The sequence below is a fragment of the Thalassophryne amazonica genome, chromosome 16 (assembly GCF_902500255.1).
Source record: "Thalassophryne amazonica chromosome 16, fThaAma1.1, whole genome shotgun sequence".
Lineage (NCBI taxonomy): Eukaryota > Metazoa > Chordata > Actinopteri > Batrachoidiformes > Batrachoididae > Thalassophryne > Thalassophryne amazonica.
In genome coordinates this window covers 20,113,219-20,133,841 of record NC_047118.1, presented here as the reverse complement: position 1 = coordinate 20,133,841, position 20,623 = coordinate 20,113,219, and the positions used below count along the sequence as shown (strand labels likewise).

At 39.4% G+C, this 20,623-nt stretch overlaps 1 protein-coding gene across 1 annotated transcript in view; it reads left to right on the top strand.

The window, feature by feature from the left end:
* Nucleotides 1-1,624: 1,624 nt before the first annotated feature.
* Nucleotides 1,625-20,623, top strand: part of LOC117528001 (LIM homeobox transcription factor 1-alpha-like) — a 40,073-nt gene continuing 21,074 nt past the window's right edge. Inside the window, 3 exon segments of the mRNA XM_034190523.1 lie at nt 1,625-1,758; nt 3,385-3,473; nt 4,430-4,619. Coding sequence (XP_034046414.1) covers nt 1,715-1,758; nt 3,385-3,473; nt 4,430-4,619 — 323 coding nt within the window. The 5' untranslated portion in view covers nt 1,625-1,714.

Below are 20,623 nucleotides of genomic sequence, written 5' to 3'. Positions count from 1 at the left end.
TATATATATATATATATATATATATATATATATATATATATATATATGTCTTTAACATCTATAGGGAGACTAGAAATAGTGGTGAAACCAACACTGATAAAATGTTTACTGAGAGGTGTCTGCTATAGTACGTTTGTTCTCTCTCTCTCTCTCTCTCTCTCTCTCTCTCTCTCTCTCTCTCTCTATACATATATATATATATATATACATATATATATATATACATATATATATATATATATACATATATATATATATATATATATATATATATATATATATATATATATATATATATATATATATATATATATATATATATATATATATATATATATATAAAATATCAGATCTTAATGGGGAAAAACATCATGTTGGATGTCTTTCCTCATACGGACTGGATAATAATGTCTTAGGAACAAAAGGATCCTACATCGTTTGATGGAAATGAAAATTGCCAACCTACAGATGCCTGAAATGAACAATATATATATATATATATATAATGTATGTATATATATATATATATATATATATATATATATATATATATATATATATATATATATATATATATATATATAATGTATGTATTTTACAGATTTTGATATAACCAGACTATATTGAACAGTACTGTGAGAGGGAAAATGACCACTAAAGCTGTTTCCAGAATGTTGCTGTGTGCGTACTGTGTATCTGCAATAGAATGGAATGATAGCCTCGGTTTTTTTTTAAATATAGGCTAATTCAATTCAAATTAAAATTTATTTATATAGCACATTATTGCTTCACAGTAATAGCAATACAAAAGTGTAAAATATTAACAAAGGAAAAGAATAATGAATAAATAAAAAATCTAAAAATACAGAGCAAAATAGCAGAGCAAAGCATATACCACTTAGCCGGTGTTGAAAATATAAGCTTTATTTTATATTTGTTTTGTTTTGTTGTAATTCCCTCAAAACTGATATTTTGCTTTTGCATTTTGGGATTATGACACAAGGGGGCGGTGTTACTAACATATGAGGTAAACGTGGCCAGAATGGAGAAATGGGAATAATAAATGTTTTATTGCTAATTATAAACACGGTGTTTTGAAAAGCTGCTCCTCTTACACACACATCCCCATTTTCAGATATTGGATCAGTTTGAATTATCAATGTTAACGCGACATTTTCAGATGGCTCGATTAAATTACGATGCGAAGCTGTTATGATTATTGTCTGTTTTCCTTTTTTTAAAATACAAGAAACAAATCATTTTAAGCACGTATTAAAATATGACCAAATGTGATCAATGTAGGTTTGCGCACCTGGATGAGGATTTACGAGCCGTTGAAGTCTGGCTGCGTGCGCCCTTTGGAGTCTCCACCTTTCAACCACGAGCGCACAAATCCAAAAGATCGTCCTCACGCCAGTTATCAATAGTCGATATCGTCGCTCATCCTTCCCTCATCATCTCCTCCTTCCACCCCCCGTCTGTCCATCTCCTCCCTCTGCGCCTTTTTTTTTTTTTAACGCGCAAAACAAGTCAGAGCGCGCACACGGCTCGCGGAGAAAACAGCGGAGACAAAAGACTATAGTTTGAGGGTCATCATGGTATTATCTGGATTTTTATCGTGAGCAAAAATGCGCGCTGGACCGTGAGAGTGCGCGTCAACAGCCTGAAAACACGTGTGTTCGTGTGAAGTGGCGCAAAGTTCCAGCTGTGTTTAATGTTGCCAACCGAGATTTCAGGAGGAGTGTGTTTCACCTCAAGGTAAGAGACAGCGCAGCTCCACGAACAGGTTGTCTGTGCAAGCAGACTTTTTCCACAAACACATAAAAAAATTAAGTATTATTGGTTTAATGCTCAGGTGTTTAAAAAAAAAACTCAATATTGAGCTTTAATGCAAACCGCAGAAAAAACGCGATCATTTTTAACATGTGAATTTCTCCTCTGTGAGATCAATAAAGGTTTAGATTATTTTTATGTCAGGTTTCGCAGGATCATGTTCAACATTATATTTTTTAAATTTATTGAATACAGTATCAAATAAATAAATACAGTATGTCTATCTATCTATCTATCTATCTATCTATCTATCTATCTATCTATCTATCTATCTATCTATCTATCTATTAATATTATTTCAAACAATAAATGTAATTTTTATGACAGCTGTTCTAGTGGGCTTTGTTATATTGTTTACAACTTTTATTTTTTTTATTTTTTTTTTGCCTCGATTATATGTCACTTATATTTCCTTTAATTGTGTGTGGTAGAGGAGCCAGTTAGATGCCTTTTTCATCCTTCATTGACATTGTGCCACAAATGTGTGATAACGTAATTATCAATTATCATTACACAAATATGCAGTCATGAATGAATCCTGGAATTACATTTAAATAACTGATTAGTACCATTTCCATAAATAATTTGTTTTGTTTCATTACTTAATTAAACCCGACATTCTGCCTTTATTACATGTAATCGATTTTACAGATTATTGCAATATAAGTCTAATGTTGGAGACGCGTTATAATAACATTCGGAAGGATGCATTGAAATTATCACAGAATATATATATATAATATTCTATATATAATATTGCTTCACAAATGCCATGTTATTATGAGGCGAGTCTAAACCTTTTTCAATTTGAGTGCAAGATACAATTATTTTTCTCTCAACAACTGTCGATTTAATTCATTTTTTTTTAAAATAAAATATGTATAGGACCAAACATTTCTTCAAAAATCTTCAGCGCCTCCCACATTTTAAAGTAGTATTAGAGGAATTTAACAAATTAGAGTAATCACCAACTAAATAGCAAAATACTGTACTGAGTTTTAGTTTTTAAAAAGTGAGGTTTTTATCGTAATATCAGTTTTAAAAACAAATTCATTCCGGATGATTTAATTATGATGGTATTCGGAAGGCAGCGTTATTTTATTCTTATTATAATTCTTATTGTTGTTGTTATTATTATTATTGTTGCTGCGCGTCCTTGGATATATTCTAATTTCTATTTTAAAAGTAGTTTGTTTGTTTGTTTTTATCTGAGGTTGAATTATTATTTTTTTTTTTTAATCTGATGGCCAGATAAGGCCCGTTAACTAGGCTACAACAGGGAATATTATTTATTTGGGCGTATTTTATCTATTTACTTTATTATTATATAATAATTTTCGGCTCATTTAATACTTTCTATTTTACTATTAATGTCATTTGTACTTTTGATCATTTGTGAGCAGCGTGTTTCTTATTTGATTGTTGTTTTTTTAATTGCTACCCTCCCTGCAGTGTTTTTCACAATTTTCGGCCATTCTCAGTTAATTTTCTTCTTTGTAGTTTGTCCTTCTGATATCACAGAGAAAGTTTGTGTTGTATTTTTTTCTGCAGCGATCACACTGAGGGAAGAAGAGAAGGGATGAAAACAGAAGAGAGTCAACAGTCCTGTTTGCAGCAGCCTCCATCCTCAACGCCTTTTGGTGAGATTTAAAAAGAGAGAAAGGCACATAAAGACCTACAATGAAAAACGAGAAGAGAAAAGGAAAATGTGCGTTTTAAATCCTATATAAATTAGAGGGAGCGGAAGAAAGGCAACACGTGGTTCTTAAATAACGTCCATCAGGTCAAACAAACGGTTATTGTGGGTCCGCAAAATAACTCAACACAAAACTGCTCCGTGTTCAACTATAAAATTTTGGGTTGTGATAGATGTTCTGCTGAGGAGCAGAGAACCTCCTTTTTTGGCCACGTTGGCATCTTTTAATGTGCAAAATGACTATAAAATAAAGACAGGCCGATTAAATTGTTTGTGGACTTGTTGTTGATCGCAGGGCTCTCGAGGCTACAAGACAACTGTGGTTTGTTTATACTAATTAGATCCATTACAAAATCAATATTGGAATATTATGCATGTGAAAATATTGCCATCGAGTGCAATAAAATTATTACTGATTATGAACGCAGAGAAGCATTAGGAAACAAAATACACAGGGATAATAATGTCTAATAATCTGCAGCGTGACGTCAAATAAGATAAAATAAATCAACTAATTTTCTTATCAGAACAAAAACAAATATGAACCATAAGGTATAAAAATGATTGCAAGAACATTATTTGAATATTATAAGGCCTATCATTTTAAATATTGAATTTGTTTTATGACTCAGTAAATGTGATATGGTTTGACGTCTCAAATAAATAAAAAAAATGTAATTGGTTTTCATGACTGAACATGTAGTAAAAAATGGACTCTTGTGGGTACATGGTCCCACTCCAAATACTGTTAAATCAAGCAGATTTAACAGTATTTGGAGAGTACTTTAAGCAGTGAGTAGATCATTTTGTGGCCACGTGCGCTGACCGTTGGACTGCAGGTCCGTCGGTTTGCACTGAGGGGACTCGAACTCATCCCTGGTTTTGCGTGTCTCTCTGCAGGTGCGGACTTCAGGGGAGGGGGTGAGGTGTGCGCGGGCTGCGAAGCCCCCATCGCCGACCGCTTCCTGCTGCGCGTGAACGAGCGCTCCTGGCACGAGACCTGCGTCAAGTGCGCCGTGTGTTTGAGCGCGCTCACGGGCACGTGCTACTGCAGAGACCGCCTACTGTACTGCAAGCACGACTATGAGAAGTAAGACTAAAGACCTAAACCTAAAACAATAAATAATAAATGATGAGAACGTTTTTGTCCCTGTAATCAACACTTTATTTCAGCTTGTTGAACTAACAACCCATCACCAACGCCTTAATCATTTCCCACATCTATCTATCTACCTATCTGTCTATCTATCTATCTATCTATCTATCTATCTATCTATCTATCTATCTATCTATCTATCTATCTATCTATCTATCTATCTATCTATCTATCTATCTATCTATCTATCTATCTATATAGATATCTAGATAGATATATACGATTGTGTTTTATTTGTTAATTGCTTGTATTTTACATATTTTAATGGTTATCCTGACCTTGTAAAAGAGGTCACGATCTCAATGGGTTTTTATCTGGTTATATATATATATATATATATATATATATATATATATATATATATATGTGTATATATATATGTGTGTGTGTGTGTGTGTGTGTGTGTGTATATATATATATATATATATATATATATATGTATATATGTATATATATGTATATGTATATATGTATATATATATATGTGTTTTATTTGTTAATTGCTTGTATTTTACATATTTTAATGGTTATCCTGACTTTGTAAAAGAGGTCACGATCTCAATGGGTTTTTATCTGGTTAAATATATATATATACGAGGTCTATTAGAAAAGTATCCGACCTTATTATTTTTTTCAAAAACCATATGGATTTGAATCACGTGTGATTACATCAGACATGCTTGAACCCTTGTGGGCATGCGAGAGTTTTTTCACGCCTGTCGGTTACGTCATTCGCCTGTGGGCAGTCTTTGAGTGAGGAGTCGCCCACCCTCTCGTCGATTTTTTCATTGTTTAGGAATGTCTCAGAGACTGCTGCTTTGTTTGATCAAATTTTTTTCAAAAACTGTAAGGCACAACTGAGTGGACACCATTCGATAAATTCAGCTGGTTTTCGGTAAAAATTTTAACGGCTGAGAGATTTTGGTCTGGTAGTGTCGCCGTAGCAGGGGTGGTGGCCAAGTGGTTAATGCGCTTGGTTTTATTTCGGAAGGTTCTGGGTTCAAATCCCACCCCTGCCACATTTCTCCATGTAATGTGGAGTTGCGTCAGGAAGGGCATCCGGCGTTAAACCTGTGCCAAATCAACATGCAGATCCACCTTGGATTTGCTGTGGCGACCCCGAGTGCAAACAAGGGAGCAGCCGAAGGGACTTACTAGTGTCGCCGTAAGGACGGCCCATGGCGCCTGACGGCGATCTGCGCTTCGAGGCGGCAGCGTCTCGCCATTTCAAGTTGAAAACTTCCACATTTCAGGCTCTGTTGACCCAGTAAGTCATCAGAGAACAGAGAACTTTCAGAAGAAGTCAGCATGAGGAGTTTATTCGGACATTCCTTTGTTAACTTACATTTTGTAATGAAAGAACGTGCAGGCAGAGTCGCATGTTGGGCCGGACCCGACCGCGGGGGGTCGCGACAGGAAAAACACCTCCGTTGGAAACCTTAACGGACAAGTTGGAACATGCCCAAGCTGTTAAACAATTTCTCAGTTATTCACTTGTTGAAAGCCATCAAAAGCCGCCTGAATTTTACCAATGGTTTTCAACACAGAGGTGTTTTTCCTGTCGCGGCGCACACAGATTCGCCGAGTTGTCACAAAAACGACTCAGCGAATTTGAGCGCACGTCTTTCATTAAAAAATGTCCTTAAACAGTGGAATGTCCGCATAAAGTCCTCATGCCGGCCTCTTCTGAATCTTCTCTGTTCTCTCACGACGTCCTGGGTCAACAGAGCCTTAAATTAGGATGTTTTCAGGTTGAAACAGGCCGACAACGGCGCCTGGAAGCGCTGCACGACGTCCTGCTCCGTGGGAAGTCCTTACACCGACAGAAACACCCCATAATCTCTCATCAGCCGTTAAACTTTTCACCGAAAACCAGCTTAATTTCTCGAATAGTGTCCACTCGGATATTCCTCACAGGTCCAGAAAAAATTTTGATAAAGCAACGCGCACCGTATCGAGCAGCGTGTGAAACAAAGGAATTCAGCCGAGAGGGCGGGACCACATCTCACTCAAGGCCTGCCCACAGGGAAATGACGTCACCGACACGCGTGAAAAAACTCACGCATGCGCACGAGGGTTCAAGCATGATTGGTGGAATCGCACGTCATTCAAATCCATATAGTTAAAAAAAATAAATAAATAAAAGGGTCGGTTTATTGTCTAATAGACCTTGTGTATATATATATATATATATATATATATATATATAGTAACATAGAAAATAATTAATGAAATCAAAATCTGAGAAACAAAAGTGACTATCCCATTCATCCCTACTCTCTATCCCACATGGGAATCATCATTATTTAGGCGTTCTGCGGTGTCACTCACCTCTCACATCTGCCAAACACAAAGCCTGAAATTCAGCTTGGATGCAAACGTTTGAGATGAAATTCTGCAGCAAGCAGCCGTACACATAACATGGATTGTTGAACAGATGTTTGCTGAAACCACCTCAAGGGGTGCTCCTTTAAATTTTCAAGTATTAGGTACACACATATATTCATGTGCATGAAGTTGGACAGTGGCTTTGTAATTTTGCCTCTGTGCACCATCACAGTGGAACTAAACAGTCGAGGTGTGCTTGTTGTATAGACTTTCAGCTTTAATTCAATTGGTTTAATAAAAATCCATATTATAAAAGAGAAGTGGCCTCTGTGTGTTTGTGTATCCGGAGCATCAATTGAAATCCAGACAGAGCTGACTTTCGTCCTTTAGCATATTTATGTATTTTTCATGAGGATTCAAGTGGTGAAAACAGCAAGGTGATCGGACCAATAATTTTTGAGAAATCAATAGTAAGTCGCTTCGGCTGCTCCCTTGTTTGCACTCGGGGTCGCCACAGCAAATCCAAGGTGGATCTGCATGTTGAATTGGCACAGGTTTTACAGCGGATGCCCTTCCTGACGCAACTCCACATTACATGGAGAAATGTGGCAGGGGTGGGATTTGAACACGGAACCTTCTGCACTGAAACCAAGCGCATTAACCACTTGGCCACCACCCCTGCTAATTTTTGAGAAATCAATAATTTTTAAAAACAAGCCTGTTTATGCAGCACTTCCACAATAAGAGTCTGTATTTCAAAATAAAAGCCTGTGAGGTTGCTGCAGACCTGACAGAATTCATTAGCCTGTCTGACCTCCAACATCCCAGACAGCAGATTGAAATCTAGATATTTTCTGTCTGCATGTGACCCCAAACCCAGAATGAACATGTTCACACTCCAGACAAAACAGCACAATTGTGTCTCAACAGCATCTCACACAGGCCAAAAAAAAAGGGGGGGGGGGGGGGGTGATCTAATGTGAACACTGTCAGAGTGCAAATATAAAACTTTTTTTTTTTTTTTTTACATGGAATATTGTCCTAGTTAAGCAGCTTCAGAAAATCTTATTGACAACTAAAATTAATTTTAGAAAACTGAACACAAGTGAAAACAGATTAAACTTTCATTAAAGACTTTCATAAAAGCCACAACATTTTTTCTATGTCAGTACTTTAAAATGTAGCATAACTACAAACAGATTTTCCCGAAAAGTCAGCTGTCTGCCATATACAGTACAAATGACCACATCTAGAACTTGTGGTTCCTTACGGGTCACTGTCCCAGTATCACATTATCCATTTAGGAATTTATGCACAGTCCCATTTTCAGAGGCCATAAGTAATTGGACTAATGAAAAGTAAGAATGCTTGTTAATTAAAAAAAAAAATCACTTTTGTCGCCAGATTTGTTCAAGGCCATGAATACATGAGCATTTCCATGTCACTGAATATGTCTTATAGATTATTTACATCAACCGTTAAGAAATATAACCGGCACTGTACTGCATGGTACAATGTAAATCTGTCTGGAGGAGTTACAGGGTTCTGTGGCTGTGATCAGAGAAATTCCACAAATCACAAATTTTGTCTGATGCATCACCAGTTATATAACTTCATGATGGAAAACCATAAGGGTTTTAAGTTATTCTCTGTGTTTTTATCGGACTGTGAGGCTTTGGTCACCCTCTGGGCTGTGGAAAGGGCTATATAAATAAACTTTGATTGATTTATTGATTGAGTGGCACAGGGAAGGATTTTCTTAAAAAGATGTGGAATTTCAGATAAAATGTGCCTGGATTGATCTGTTTTCTTTTATTGATATTTTTTCTCTGTGCCTCTTCACCATGAAGCTGTGATTGGTGGTGGCCCAACTTCAGAGTTGCTTTGAGTGTTTTGGTGGCTTCCCTCACTCCTTCATCTACAGTCACACAGGTTTTGAGAACCTGCCTACTGCAGACAGATGTACCACTCAGTACCACATTGTATTTGTTAATAACTGACATAGAAAGCTGTGATCCTCTGACGTGTGTGTAAAAAAACTTTCTGTAAAAGTGCTCATTTTTATGAATATTTATTGGCTCTGAAAATGGAAAGACTGCATGAAAATGACTGTAATTCCTAAATACAAGGTCTGTCCATAAAGTATAGGTCCTTTTTATTTTTTTCAAAAACTATATGGATTTCATTCATATGTTTTTATCAGTCATGCTTGAACCCTTGTGCGCATGCGTGAGTTTTTCCACGCCTGTCGGTGACGTCATTTGTCTGTGAGCACTCCTTGTGGGAGGAGTCGTCCAGCCCCTCGTCGGAATTCCTTTGTCTGAGAAGTTGCTGAGAGACTGGCACTTTGTTTGATCAAACTTTTTTCTAAACCTGTGAGACACATCGAAGTGGACATGGTTCGAAAAATTAAGCTGGTTTTCGGTAAAAATTTTAACAGCTGATGAGAGATTTTGAGGTGAGACTGTCGCTTTAAGGACTTTTCACGGTGCGAGACGTCGTGCAGCGCTCTCAGGCGCCGTCGTCAGCCGGTTCAAGCTGAAAACCTCCACATTTCAGGCTCTATTGATCCAGGACGTCGTGAGAGAACAGAGAAGTTTCAGAAGAAGTCGGTTTCAGCATTTTATCCGGATATTCCACTGTTAAAGGAGATTTTTTCAATGAAAGACGTGCGGACGGGTCCGCGTGTCGGGACGCAGCCGACGCGGTGCGGCGGCACAGGAAAAACACCTCCGTGTTGATAACCATTTGTAAAATCCAGGCGGCTTTTGATGGCTTTCAGTGGAGTGAGTATATGAGAAATTGTTTAACAGCTGGACATGTTCCAACTTGTCCTTAAGGCTTTCAACAGAGGTGTTTTTCCTGTGGCGGAGCGTCGCGGCGGCTGCGAGCCGACGCTGCAATCCGCCCGCACGTCTTTCATTAAAAAAATCTCCTTTAACAGTGGAATATCCAGATAAAATGCTGAAACCGACTTCTTCTGAAACTTCTCTGTTCTCTCACGACGTCCTGGATCAATAGAGCCTGAAATGTGGAGGTTTTAAGCTTGAAACAGGCTGACGACGGCGCTGCGCAACGTCTCGCACCGTGAAAAGTCCTTAAAGCGACAGTCTCACCTCAAAATCTCTCATCAGCTGTTAAAATTTTTACCGAAAACCAGCTTAATTTTTCGAACCATGTCCACTTCGATGTGTCTCACAGGTTTAGAAAAAATTTTGATCAAACAAAGCGCCAGTCTCTCAGCAACTTCTCAGACAAAGGAATTCCGACGAGGAGCTGGACGACTCCTCCCACAAGGAGTGCTCACAGGCGAATGATGTCACCGACAGGCGTGGAAAAACTCACGCATGCGCATGAGGGTTCAAGCATGTCTGACGTAAAAACATATGAATGAAATCCATATAGTTTTTGAAAAAAATTAAAAGGACCTATACTTTATTGACAGACCTCATAGTTAATGTGTTTTTTATCCTCTTGAATTCCACATGAAAGTTTACATGACAAGCACATCATAAAAGTTAAATTCCCACAACTTAATTCATTCAGTTGTTATCAACTGAAACAACAACAACATGGTCCCACTCAAAATATTGTTACATCAACTCTATGAGAGTGTAAAATCAACATGATCAACTCCAGTAAAACTGGTTTATGCTACAATACACTGAAAAAAGAGAATAGTTGTACCAACTTAAATGAATTGTTTCAATTGGTAACATCTAAATGAGTTAAGTTGTTGAACTTTTAGAGTTGACTTAACTTACAAAGTTAAATTCCAACAACTTAATTCATTCAGTTGTTACCAATTGAAACAACCTTTTAAGTTGTTCCTTTTTCAATGTACACTGAAAACACAATCGACTTCAAAAATTATTGAAACAATTCATTTAAGTTGGTTCAACTATTCTCTTTATTCAGTGTAGAATGGATTTAAGATTGCCTGTGGTGGAAGTATATGCATTCACTGTTAAGTCAGTTTAACTGTAAAATCTGTGGAATATTTACTGGTTGGAATCTGTTGGCAAATTCTGCAAGATTTTATCGCAGATTTATTTATTTTTTTTTATCACATTGTCTCTCTGTGACCTTACAGACTTTGACAGGTACAGTGTAGAACTTTCCACTAGATTAAGTTAGTTTAGTATAATTCTCGCACAAGGTGTGTAGTTATGTGGGTGTGTCATCTTACTTATTTATATAAGTGGCTGAGACTGTACGGAGGGAGCATGTGTAGGTAGCAAAAGGAAGCAGGTGTTATAATGATCTGCTCTCCCAAGTTTGGATAGTTGTCAGGACTAGCACGCGTTGTCAGTTTGCAACCTAACAAACTAATGTTGAGCTTGATTGATAATTTTTTTTTTTTTTTTTGGCTGGTGAACAAACTTATGATCCAGCAAAGTGTAATCTGTTAACAGGCTTCCGCAGCTCGGGTGTATGTGTGTGTGAAGAAAATAAACGGTGGAAAATTTGAGTTGCATCCGCCGTGCTTTCTTGACAACCTTTCCAGAGAGGAGTTTGGTAGATTGCAGCAGGCGATCTTACAATGTCTGGACATACAGTATAGTACAGTTATAACAGTATAACTGTGAAATCTCTATAAAATAGTGCAAAATCTAAACATTAGTTTTACTTGTCCAACCCAGTAAAGTGGCCTTGAGTAATGTCCTTTATTCCCAAGTTACTGGCTGTTGGAGTGCAGTTGAGCACATTGCATGGCAGCAGTGTGTGTGTGTGTGTGTGTGTGTGTGTGTGTGTGTGTGTGTGTGTGAGGCATCACTGTAAAGCACTTCCAACACCTGCGTCAGATGTGCTTTCAGACCTGCGCCACATGTCTCAGCAGTCATTGGGCAAGAGGCAGGGTACACTCTGGAGAGGGTGCCAGTCTATCGCAGGGCCGACACTTACAGACAATAAGACTTACAGACAGGCTGCTCCCTTGTTTTCACTCTGGGTCGACACATCAGGTCCAAAGTGGATCCACACTTTGATTTCGCACAAGTTTTACACAGGTTTAGTTTGACGCAACTCCATATTACATGGAGAATGGGCAGGGATCGGGTTTGAACCCAGGAACCTTCCGCACTGGAAACAAGCACGCTTAACCACTTGGTCACCACCCCCAATAAATAATGGACGTAAATAAGAAATGAAATGAGAATTTAAAAAGTAATGGGAAATTTAGCAGTGAGCATAAATGCACTGAGATGCATGTCTGAGAGTTACCACTTACTATAGGAGGTTCTGTTGCAAACTGGGATGGTTTTGGGTTTTAGTGCCATGTAATACAGTATGATGAATTCCAATTCAAATATTTCTGTCACTATGACTGAAGTTGCATTGGCTCAGCTGTGTGTTTAGGGATAAAGTTTCCAGGAAATAGTAAGGAGTCCCAAGTCAGTCAGTGACTGATGGTCAAGTTAAAAGTAAGATAGTGTGCTTTTAAGTCCACCCACAAAAAAAAAAAAGGGTCTTGATCAAATCACATTTGTTGATTGTGAAGTGGTGAGGGCGCCACCTTGTGCCTTACTTGACCAAAAGGTGTTGCTTGACCAAGAGCTCCGAAGTCGTCATCATGACCGAGTTGTTGCGCAAACAGGGTGACGCTGGAGGAGAAAATTATTTTGGGTGTTGACAAAGCAACACTCCATCACCGTATAGACTAATCAATATACGATTAAAAATGATGCAACAAACGCATCAACATTTCTGTAGCACCCCCTGATTGTTGTTACAGTCGAAACAGTGTGTGTGTGTGTGTGTGTGTGTGTGTGTGTGTGTGTGTGTGTGTGTGTGTGTGTGTGTGTCAGCAGTCTGTTGTGTTCAACTCCTATGGAAGAGGTCTCACACAGTGGGGGGTGAGTCTACTGAAGCGGCACAGGAATAAAGTGAAGCATCATGGGAACGCACAGACAAATTGCCCTATGTGACATCATGGCAGTAACATGCGTGAATGCCAGAGCAGTGGTGTTTATGTGATTGCACCTTCTGTCTGTCTGTCTTCTCTGTCTACATGCACAATAACTCAGAAAGCAGAAGACGTATTTGGACAAATTTACTTACTTACAAATTTACTGGTCAGGGAAGAGCTAATTAAATTTCAGGGGAGATCCAAGTTGAATTCAAAGTACTTCTTTTGATATTTTTCCAAGTGTTACAAGAACCTTTATGACATCACAGAAAGCAAAGGGCTGCCAGTGGTTAACTGTTAAGAAATGTTTGTTTGCTCACAAAGGGAACATATAGGCAGCTGCAACGAAACCTAAGATGCATTAAATATGAAATAAATGCTTTTGCATTTTGATGCAGTCGTTGTCAGGGGACGAGAGCGTGTGCGTGAGCTTTTTGAGTGGGTGTGCCTGCAGCATGCGCTCCAGTGTTAGATGCTGAAGGACGAGCCGCCTGTAGCTTGTTATCTTTATTTTGAAAAGTGTCAGACAGCATCCAGCAGCACCGACTCTCCCACTATACCTGACATCTGGAGTTGGAGTGGGGGGGGGCTGGTTTGATGAAAGTCCTATTGTGTGATGTTCATCAGCACGGGGGGGAGCAGGGGGGGAGACAGGCTTAGTTTTCAGTGATGGAATGAGAAAGCATATTTGCTCTGCTTGTGTAATGACTGTAATTGTAGATCCAAATAATTCACTATAATGCTGATCTAGGCTCCTATAGATTACACGTTGCCTTGTTGTGCGAGTCCGTGTCAGACTTGGCACTCAGCAGCGCCTGTGACCTTCAGCAGATCAGCAACAATGTCTCCTTGTTTTCCCTGCAGTCTGTCCATCAGCGCCTCCCACTACACACTCCCTCCTCCGTCTATAGCAGGTGTGTGTGCATTATAGCCGATAAGCGTGTCCAAGAATTTGGACAATGCCTATGAATTTTAAAAGAATTTGTGGCGTTTTTAGAAGAAGGCAGACGGCTTCAGGTGGCTGAACAGTGTATGTCGCATCATAAATAAGCTGATTTATTTGACATATGGTGGAATACGTATGTGTGGGAAAAACTACTGCATCTTCTGTCATTTTCAAACTCATACCGGACTATTTTCCTCGTGCATGTCTTCCTCATCCAACTCTGGCTTGCCCAAGTATTTTTTAAATTTATCTTTTGCTTTGATTACATCATTCAACCCACGCAGTCAGGCAGACCTCTCCTCCCTCACATTCCCTCGCATTGTGCTATTATAGTTACTTTTTGAGTGTTTTTCTGTGAAACAATAAATAAAATAGAAATTAAACTAACTTTTAGTTTGAGATGATATTTATGAATAACCCTTAAAAAAGTTCCTGTTATGATGATGACTGAAATTGAAATCAGTAAGGTACAATAAGGTACCTGATCAATAATTCAATAATTGATCAATAAATCAATAAGATAATAAGGCTCAATTGTGGTTCTTATTCTATTAAGGTGATCTCTTCAGGGGAACACTTTGCTGACCTGCTGTGAAAATACAGGGTCAAAGGTCAAAACAGTCATTTCTGAATATTTTCAGGAGGAAAAATATTTGTTTGCTTCTAAATAGACACGTGCTGTTTTTGAGGAGTTTAAATCCTCGTCTCTGTGCATACCAAGATACAGCGAGGGGCCGTTTCACCTGGGTCAAAGGTCGAAGCAGGTGTCTCCTGTCACTGACTGGAAATAAAAGAATGTAGAGTTGGATATAACAGAAACTTGGGATCCCGGAGTAGTTTAAGCCCCAAATCTGCTGTCTAGCCTCCGTGACTACTGAGATTTGTGTAATAAGTGAATGTTGTTTTTGCTGTCACCACAGTAACACCAAAGTACTGCGTTGTATCTTGCAGGAAAAAAACAAAACAAAAAGTAAGACCATATGATCGGTGATTCCTGAGTATGGCATAAAGTCCACAGAAGTGCACATAAATTCATAGTGCATAGTTTTTTGTTTGTTTTTTTGCTTGTTTTATTACTATTATTATTATTATTATTATTATTGTCATTATTATTATTGCTGTTGTTCCTTTTATCGCATTTCCTCTTCATTCAGTTTCTTGTGGTTGAGTCGATGAGCAGTTTGTCCAAATTCTTCTTTCAAAATTATTTTCACAGAGGGGGAACTTTATTGTCAAATCCAGTGAGAATTTGCAAAATTTTATCTGTCAGTACAGTTTACTGTATAAATCTTCTTCTGTGCAGAATAGTTCAAATATTACTTAGTGTATTTTGAACCATTTTTCATTTATGAATCCTGTTTCATCTGTGAAATTCATCTTATTGCCACTCATGATCCATATGGGGGGGGGCACACCTTCAATTTTGAGTTTCCCTGATCTCAATCTGTTATGGAAATGAGGGGATTTAGACACAATAAATTCACCGAATCTGCATCTAGTGGGTTTATATATATATATATATATATATATATACACACACACATACACACACACACTGGAAAGCCAGTCTTGTTACCGACCAGATGTTTGGCACGTGGCTGTAGAGTCACTCTGAGGCAAGACTTTCTCACTCAAAATTCCCATCAGGATCTTTTTATCCACAAAGGCGATGCATCAGTTTTACATCAACGTGTGCAAATTCTAAAAACACGTGTGGAAAATATTCAGTTTTTATATCTGCATCGGAAATGCAACATCTGAGTTTTCTTTAAACATAATGTGATCTTAAGGAGATGGGGTATAAATTCTGGACATCGGAATCATCTGCTATGTGAACAATGTGTGCAGAGTATTTTGATTGCAGTATTTTTGAATACAATGCAAAAAAAAAATTTTTTTTTTTTTGCTATGCATACTGGATCAAAATAAGGCGACTTAAACACGCCTGAGAAGCGGATGGATATACATCTCTAGTTTACGTAATCTACTTTTGACAGAGACACTGAGTGGCGTGAGGCCTGCGGTGTTGCCTGGGTAATAGTGCTGAGCCCAGACAGGATGCAGGGGAGCCCGGCTGTGCAGATCCTGCCAGCCGCCTTGTAAGCCCTCTTAAAGGCAGCTTCAGCGGTGTGAAAAACAGGTCACCAGGGTGGATACTCACTAAACCTCAGGTTTAATACCACACTCTGTGGGGTGGAGGCCACGGAGATGACATCTCGCTTTACAAACCCTTTCTGTACACTGATGGAGAGCAGGAGGCCCCGCCGCCACTTATTCCATCTCCGTTTGCCGGAGTTATACGTGAATGTGAGGATGTCCTTTGAGGTTTTCAACAAAGTTAGTCTCAGTCTTGCAATTCTACAAAGCAAACGACAGAAACTGCATCTCCTTAACCCTCGTCTCGCTTTCCGCACCCCCGCCTCGCCCCGCCCCGCCCACCGTTCCTCCGCCTGTCTCTCTCTGCCCATTAGCTCGTTCATCACTGTCTGCTTTGTAATGATATTTCTCTATTCCAAACTTCATTTCCCTCTCGTTGAGATTGATAACAGCGATGACACCAAACAGTTTATCTCTCCATTTATCCCTTGTTTTCTCTTAACTGCACCCCCCCCCCCCCCCCCCCCGGTCCTTTGTGCCTCTTTGTGTCTCTGAACAGTGTGTTGTGTGTGTGTGTGTGTGTGTGTGTGTGTTAGTGTGTGTGTGTGTGTGTGTGTGTGTGTGTGTGTGTTGGGTGGGTTTGATTGGGTGCATCGCTAATTGCCTTGTGCTTTTCTGGCTGTCATGTGATGACAGGCCTGATACAGGGGCTGCAGGGAAATACTGTTAGAATTATGCAACTATCTTTGTTCCCGTCAGTTATCGCCTCAACTTTGGATGAGGAATCGTGGGCATATTAAAATCAACTGCTTTTACCACGGAAGGTGTGATTGTTGGAATGATTGCAGTTTGGATCAGTGGTCTTAACCACAGCATTATGTGAGCGACTGGCCGGGTTCTGTCCTGTGGTGTATTTGAATGATAGAAGAGTAAATAACTTAGATTGTCCCAAACTGGCCCAAAGTACCATCCTTGGGGGGGGGGGGGGGGGGGGGGGGGGGAGACGACATGCTTTCCAAAATATAGATTTGTGCTGACTAGGACATAAAGTCTCAATTCCCTGAAGGGATATATAGCTGACAGCAGGGGGGCAGCCTGATTTTTCCCACACTTTTCACAGCAGTAAATTTTCCTCTGCACCCCTCCTTCAGTGCCGCCTCTCTGTGCTTGGCTCTGCCATGCTCTGAAAATTACATCTCTTCCTATTACATTCCTTTCCTATAGGTGATGCATTTTGGTGCAATGGAAGAAGAAGAGCAATGGTGCAGATTAGAATCAAAATGTCCCTGTTACTATCCAAGCTAAAGCCCCTTTCACACCCATCCTGCGTAGAGTGGCACTGTAATGTGTAACGAGTACGCTGGAATGGCTGTGTCGTGAAAAAAATGTTGCACGTAGTAGTGGGACACTTGGCCTGCCTCTTCTTCTTCTGTGGTTTTGAAGCTTCACTGCCAGCAAAATTCAGCGGGATGAATAAAATATAGCAATATAGGTATGTACAGATAAAAAACCTAAAAGGATTTTTCACCGGATTGACATAGGGCAGCATACAATTGCGTAGAATGGTGTATAGTAGCGTAGTGTTGAGTAGACTTGTGTAGAGCACTTCAATTTTCCAGGATTTTTCCTGACTTTGCCCTTTGACCTATGACATTGAAAATTGAATCAGTTCTGCCTATCAGGACATGAATCTTCAGTAAAAATTTCATAACGATACATGAAAAATTATTGATTACAGGCTGTTCACAAACAAACAAATGGGCAAAAACATATGTCATTGGCGGAGGTAACGAGAAGAATTAAAAACGAATAAGTAAATAAGATTGTGAATAAGTAAATGCACCCTTTATTAAACACATGAAAGCCATTGCTTTTCCATCCAGTCTTCTTCAGACAAGTCAAGGGATGGATGCATGAACATTTCTAAGAAACTGATTATGATATTTGCACTGATACTGGAATTTTATTTTTCTATATTTTACCGTGCACCTACAAAGTATTCACAGTGCTTCACTTTTTCCACATTTTGTTATGTTACAGCCTTATTCCAAAATGGAGTAAATTAATTTTTTCCCCTCAAAATTCTACTCACAACACCCCATAATGATAACATGAAAAACATTTTGTTTTTTGGGAAATTTTTGCAAATTTATTAAAAATAAAAACCTAAGGAATCACATAAGTATTCCCACCCTTTGTTCAGTACTTTGTTGATGCACCTTTGGCAGCAATTACAGCCTCAAGTATTCTTGAATATGATGCTACAAGTTTGGTGCACCTATCTTTGGCCAGTTTTGCCCATTTGTCTTTGCAGCACCTCTCAAGCTCCATCAGGTTGGATGGGGAGCATCGATGCACAGCCATTTTCAGATCTCTACAGAGATCTTCAATCAGATTCAGGTCTGGGTTCTGGTTGGACCACTCAAGGACATTCACAGAATTGAAGCTACTCCTTTGATATCTTGGCTGTGCTTAGGGTCATTGTCCTGCTGAAAGATGAACTATCGCCCAGTCTGAGGTCAAGAGCGCTCTGGAGCAGGTTTTCTTTGAGGATGTCTCTGTACATTGCTGCGTTCATCTTTCCCTCCATCCTGACTAGTCTCCCAGTTCCTGCTGATGAAAAACATCCCCACAACATGATGCTGCCATCACCATGCTTCACTGTAGGGATGGTGCCTGATTTCCTCCAAACATGACACCTGGCATTCACATCAAACAGTTCAATTTTGGTTTTAATAGACCTGAGAGTTTTGTTTCTCATGGTCTGAGAGTCCTTCAGGTGAATTTTAGCAAACTCCAGGTGGGCTGCCATGTGCCTTTTACTAAGGAGTGGCTTCCTTCTGGCCACTTTACCATACAGGCCTGATTGGTGGATTGCTGCAGAGATGGTTGTCCTTCTGGAAGGTTCTCCTCTCTCCACAGAGGAATGCTGGAGCTCTGACAGAGTCACCACTGGGTTCTTGGTCACCTCCCTGACTAAGGCCCTTCTCTCCAGTTACACAGTTTAAATGGGCGGACAGCTCTTGGAAGAGTCCTGGTGGATCCTAACTTCTTCCATTTATGGATGATGGAGGCTACTGTGCTCATTGACACCTTCAAAGCATCAGAACTGTTTTTGTGCCCTTCCCCGGATTTGTGCCTTGAGACAAATCCTGTTTTGGAGGTCTACAGACAATTCCTTTGACTTCATGCTTGGTTTGTGCTCTGACATACATTGTCAACTGTGGGACTGTATAGCAGACAGGTGTGTGCCTTTCCAAATCACATCCAGTCAAATGAATTTACCCCAGGTGGACTCCAATTAAGCTGTAGAAACAACTCAAGGATGATCAGTGGATCAGGAGGCACCTGACCTCAATTATGAGCTTCATGTCAAAGGCTGCAAATACTTATTTATATGTGATTTCGTAGTTTTTTGTTTGTTTATATATATATATGAATAGTGTGACAGTGGTGAGATGCGCAGTCGGAATAACAGACTCATTCAAGGTGGAGGTGGGATTACACCAATGATCAGCTCTGAGTCCTTTCTAGTTTGCAGTGGTGAGGTTGACGGATGAGATCAGACAGGAGTACCCATGGACTATGATGTTTGCAGATAATATTGTGATCAGTAGTGAGAGTAGAGAGCAAGTTGAGTCTAGTCTGGAGAGGTGGAGATATGCTTTGGAGAGAAGGGGAATGAAAGTCAGTAGAAGAAAGACTGAGTACATGTGTGTGAATGAGAGGCAGCCCAGTGGAATAGTGCAGTTACAAGGAGTAGAAGTGGTGAAAGTAGATGAGTTTAAATATTTGGGGTCAACTGTTCAAAGTAATGGAGAGTGTGGTAGAGAGGTGAAGAAGAGAGTGCAGGCAGGGTGGAGTGGGTGGAGAAAGGTGGCAGGAGTGATTTGTGACCACCAAGAATATCAGCAAGAGTGAAGGGGAAAGTTTACAAGACAGTAGTGAGACCAGCTATGTTGTACGGCTTAGAGACTGTGGCACTAACAAAAAGACAGGAGGCAGAGCTGAAGATGTTGAGATTCTCTTTGTGAGTGACGATAATGGACAAGATTAGGAATGAACATATCAGAGGGACAGCTCAGGTGGGACGGTTTGGAGACAAAGTCAGAGAGGCAAGATTGAGATGGTTCGGACATGTGCAGAGGAGGGACCCAGGGTATATAAGGAGAAGGATGCTGAGGATGGAGCCACCAGGCAGGAGGAAAAGAGGGAGGCCAAAGAGGAGGTTTATGGATGTGCTGAGGGAGGACATGCAGGTGGTTGGTGTGACAGAGGAAGATACAGAGGACAGGGTGAGATGGAAACGATTGATCTGCTGTGGTGACCCTTAACGAGAACAGCCGAAACACAAAAGAGAGAAAAAAAAGAATATATATATATATATATAAATGAGCAAAAATCTTAAAAAAAACTTTTCACATTGCTGTTATGGGGTACTGTGTGTAGAAAAAAAAATCAGGGAAAAAAATGGAATAAGGCTGTAACATAACAAAATGTGGAAAAAGTGCTGTAAATTATTTTTATTTTGTTTTATACTGTTTTAAGTTAAGAAGGAGTTCTGTAAATCCAAAAAGAAACATTTATGTTTTCTTATCACTCAAAAACATGAATCTGATTAAATTCAGCTTTGAGTGTCTATGATTTATTATAGATACA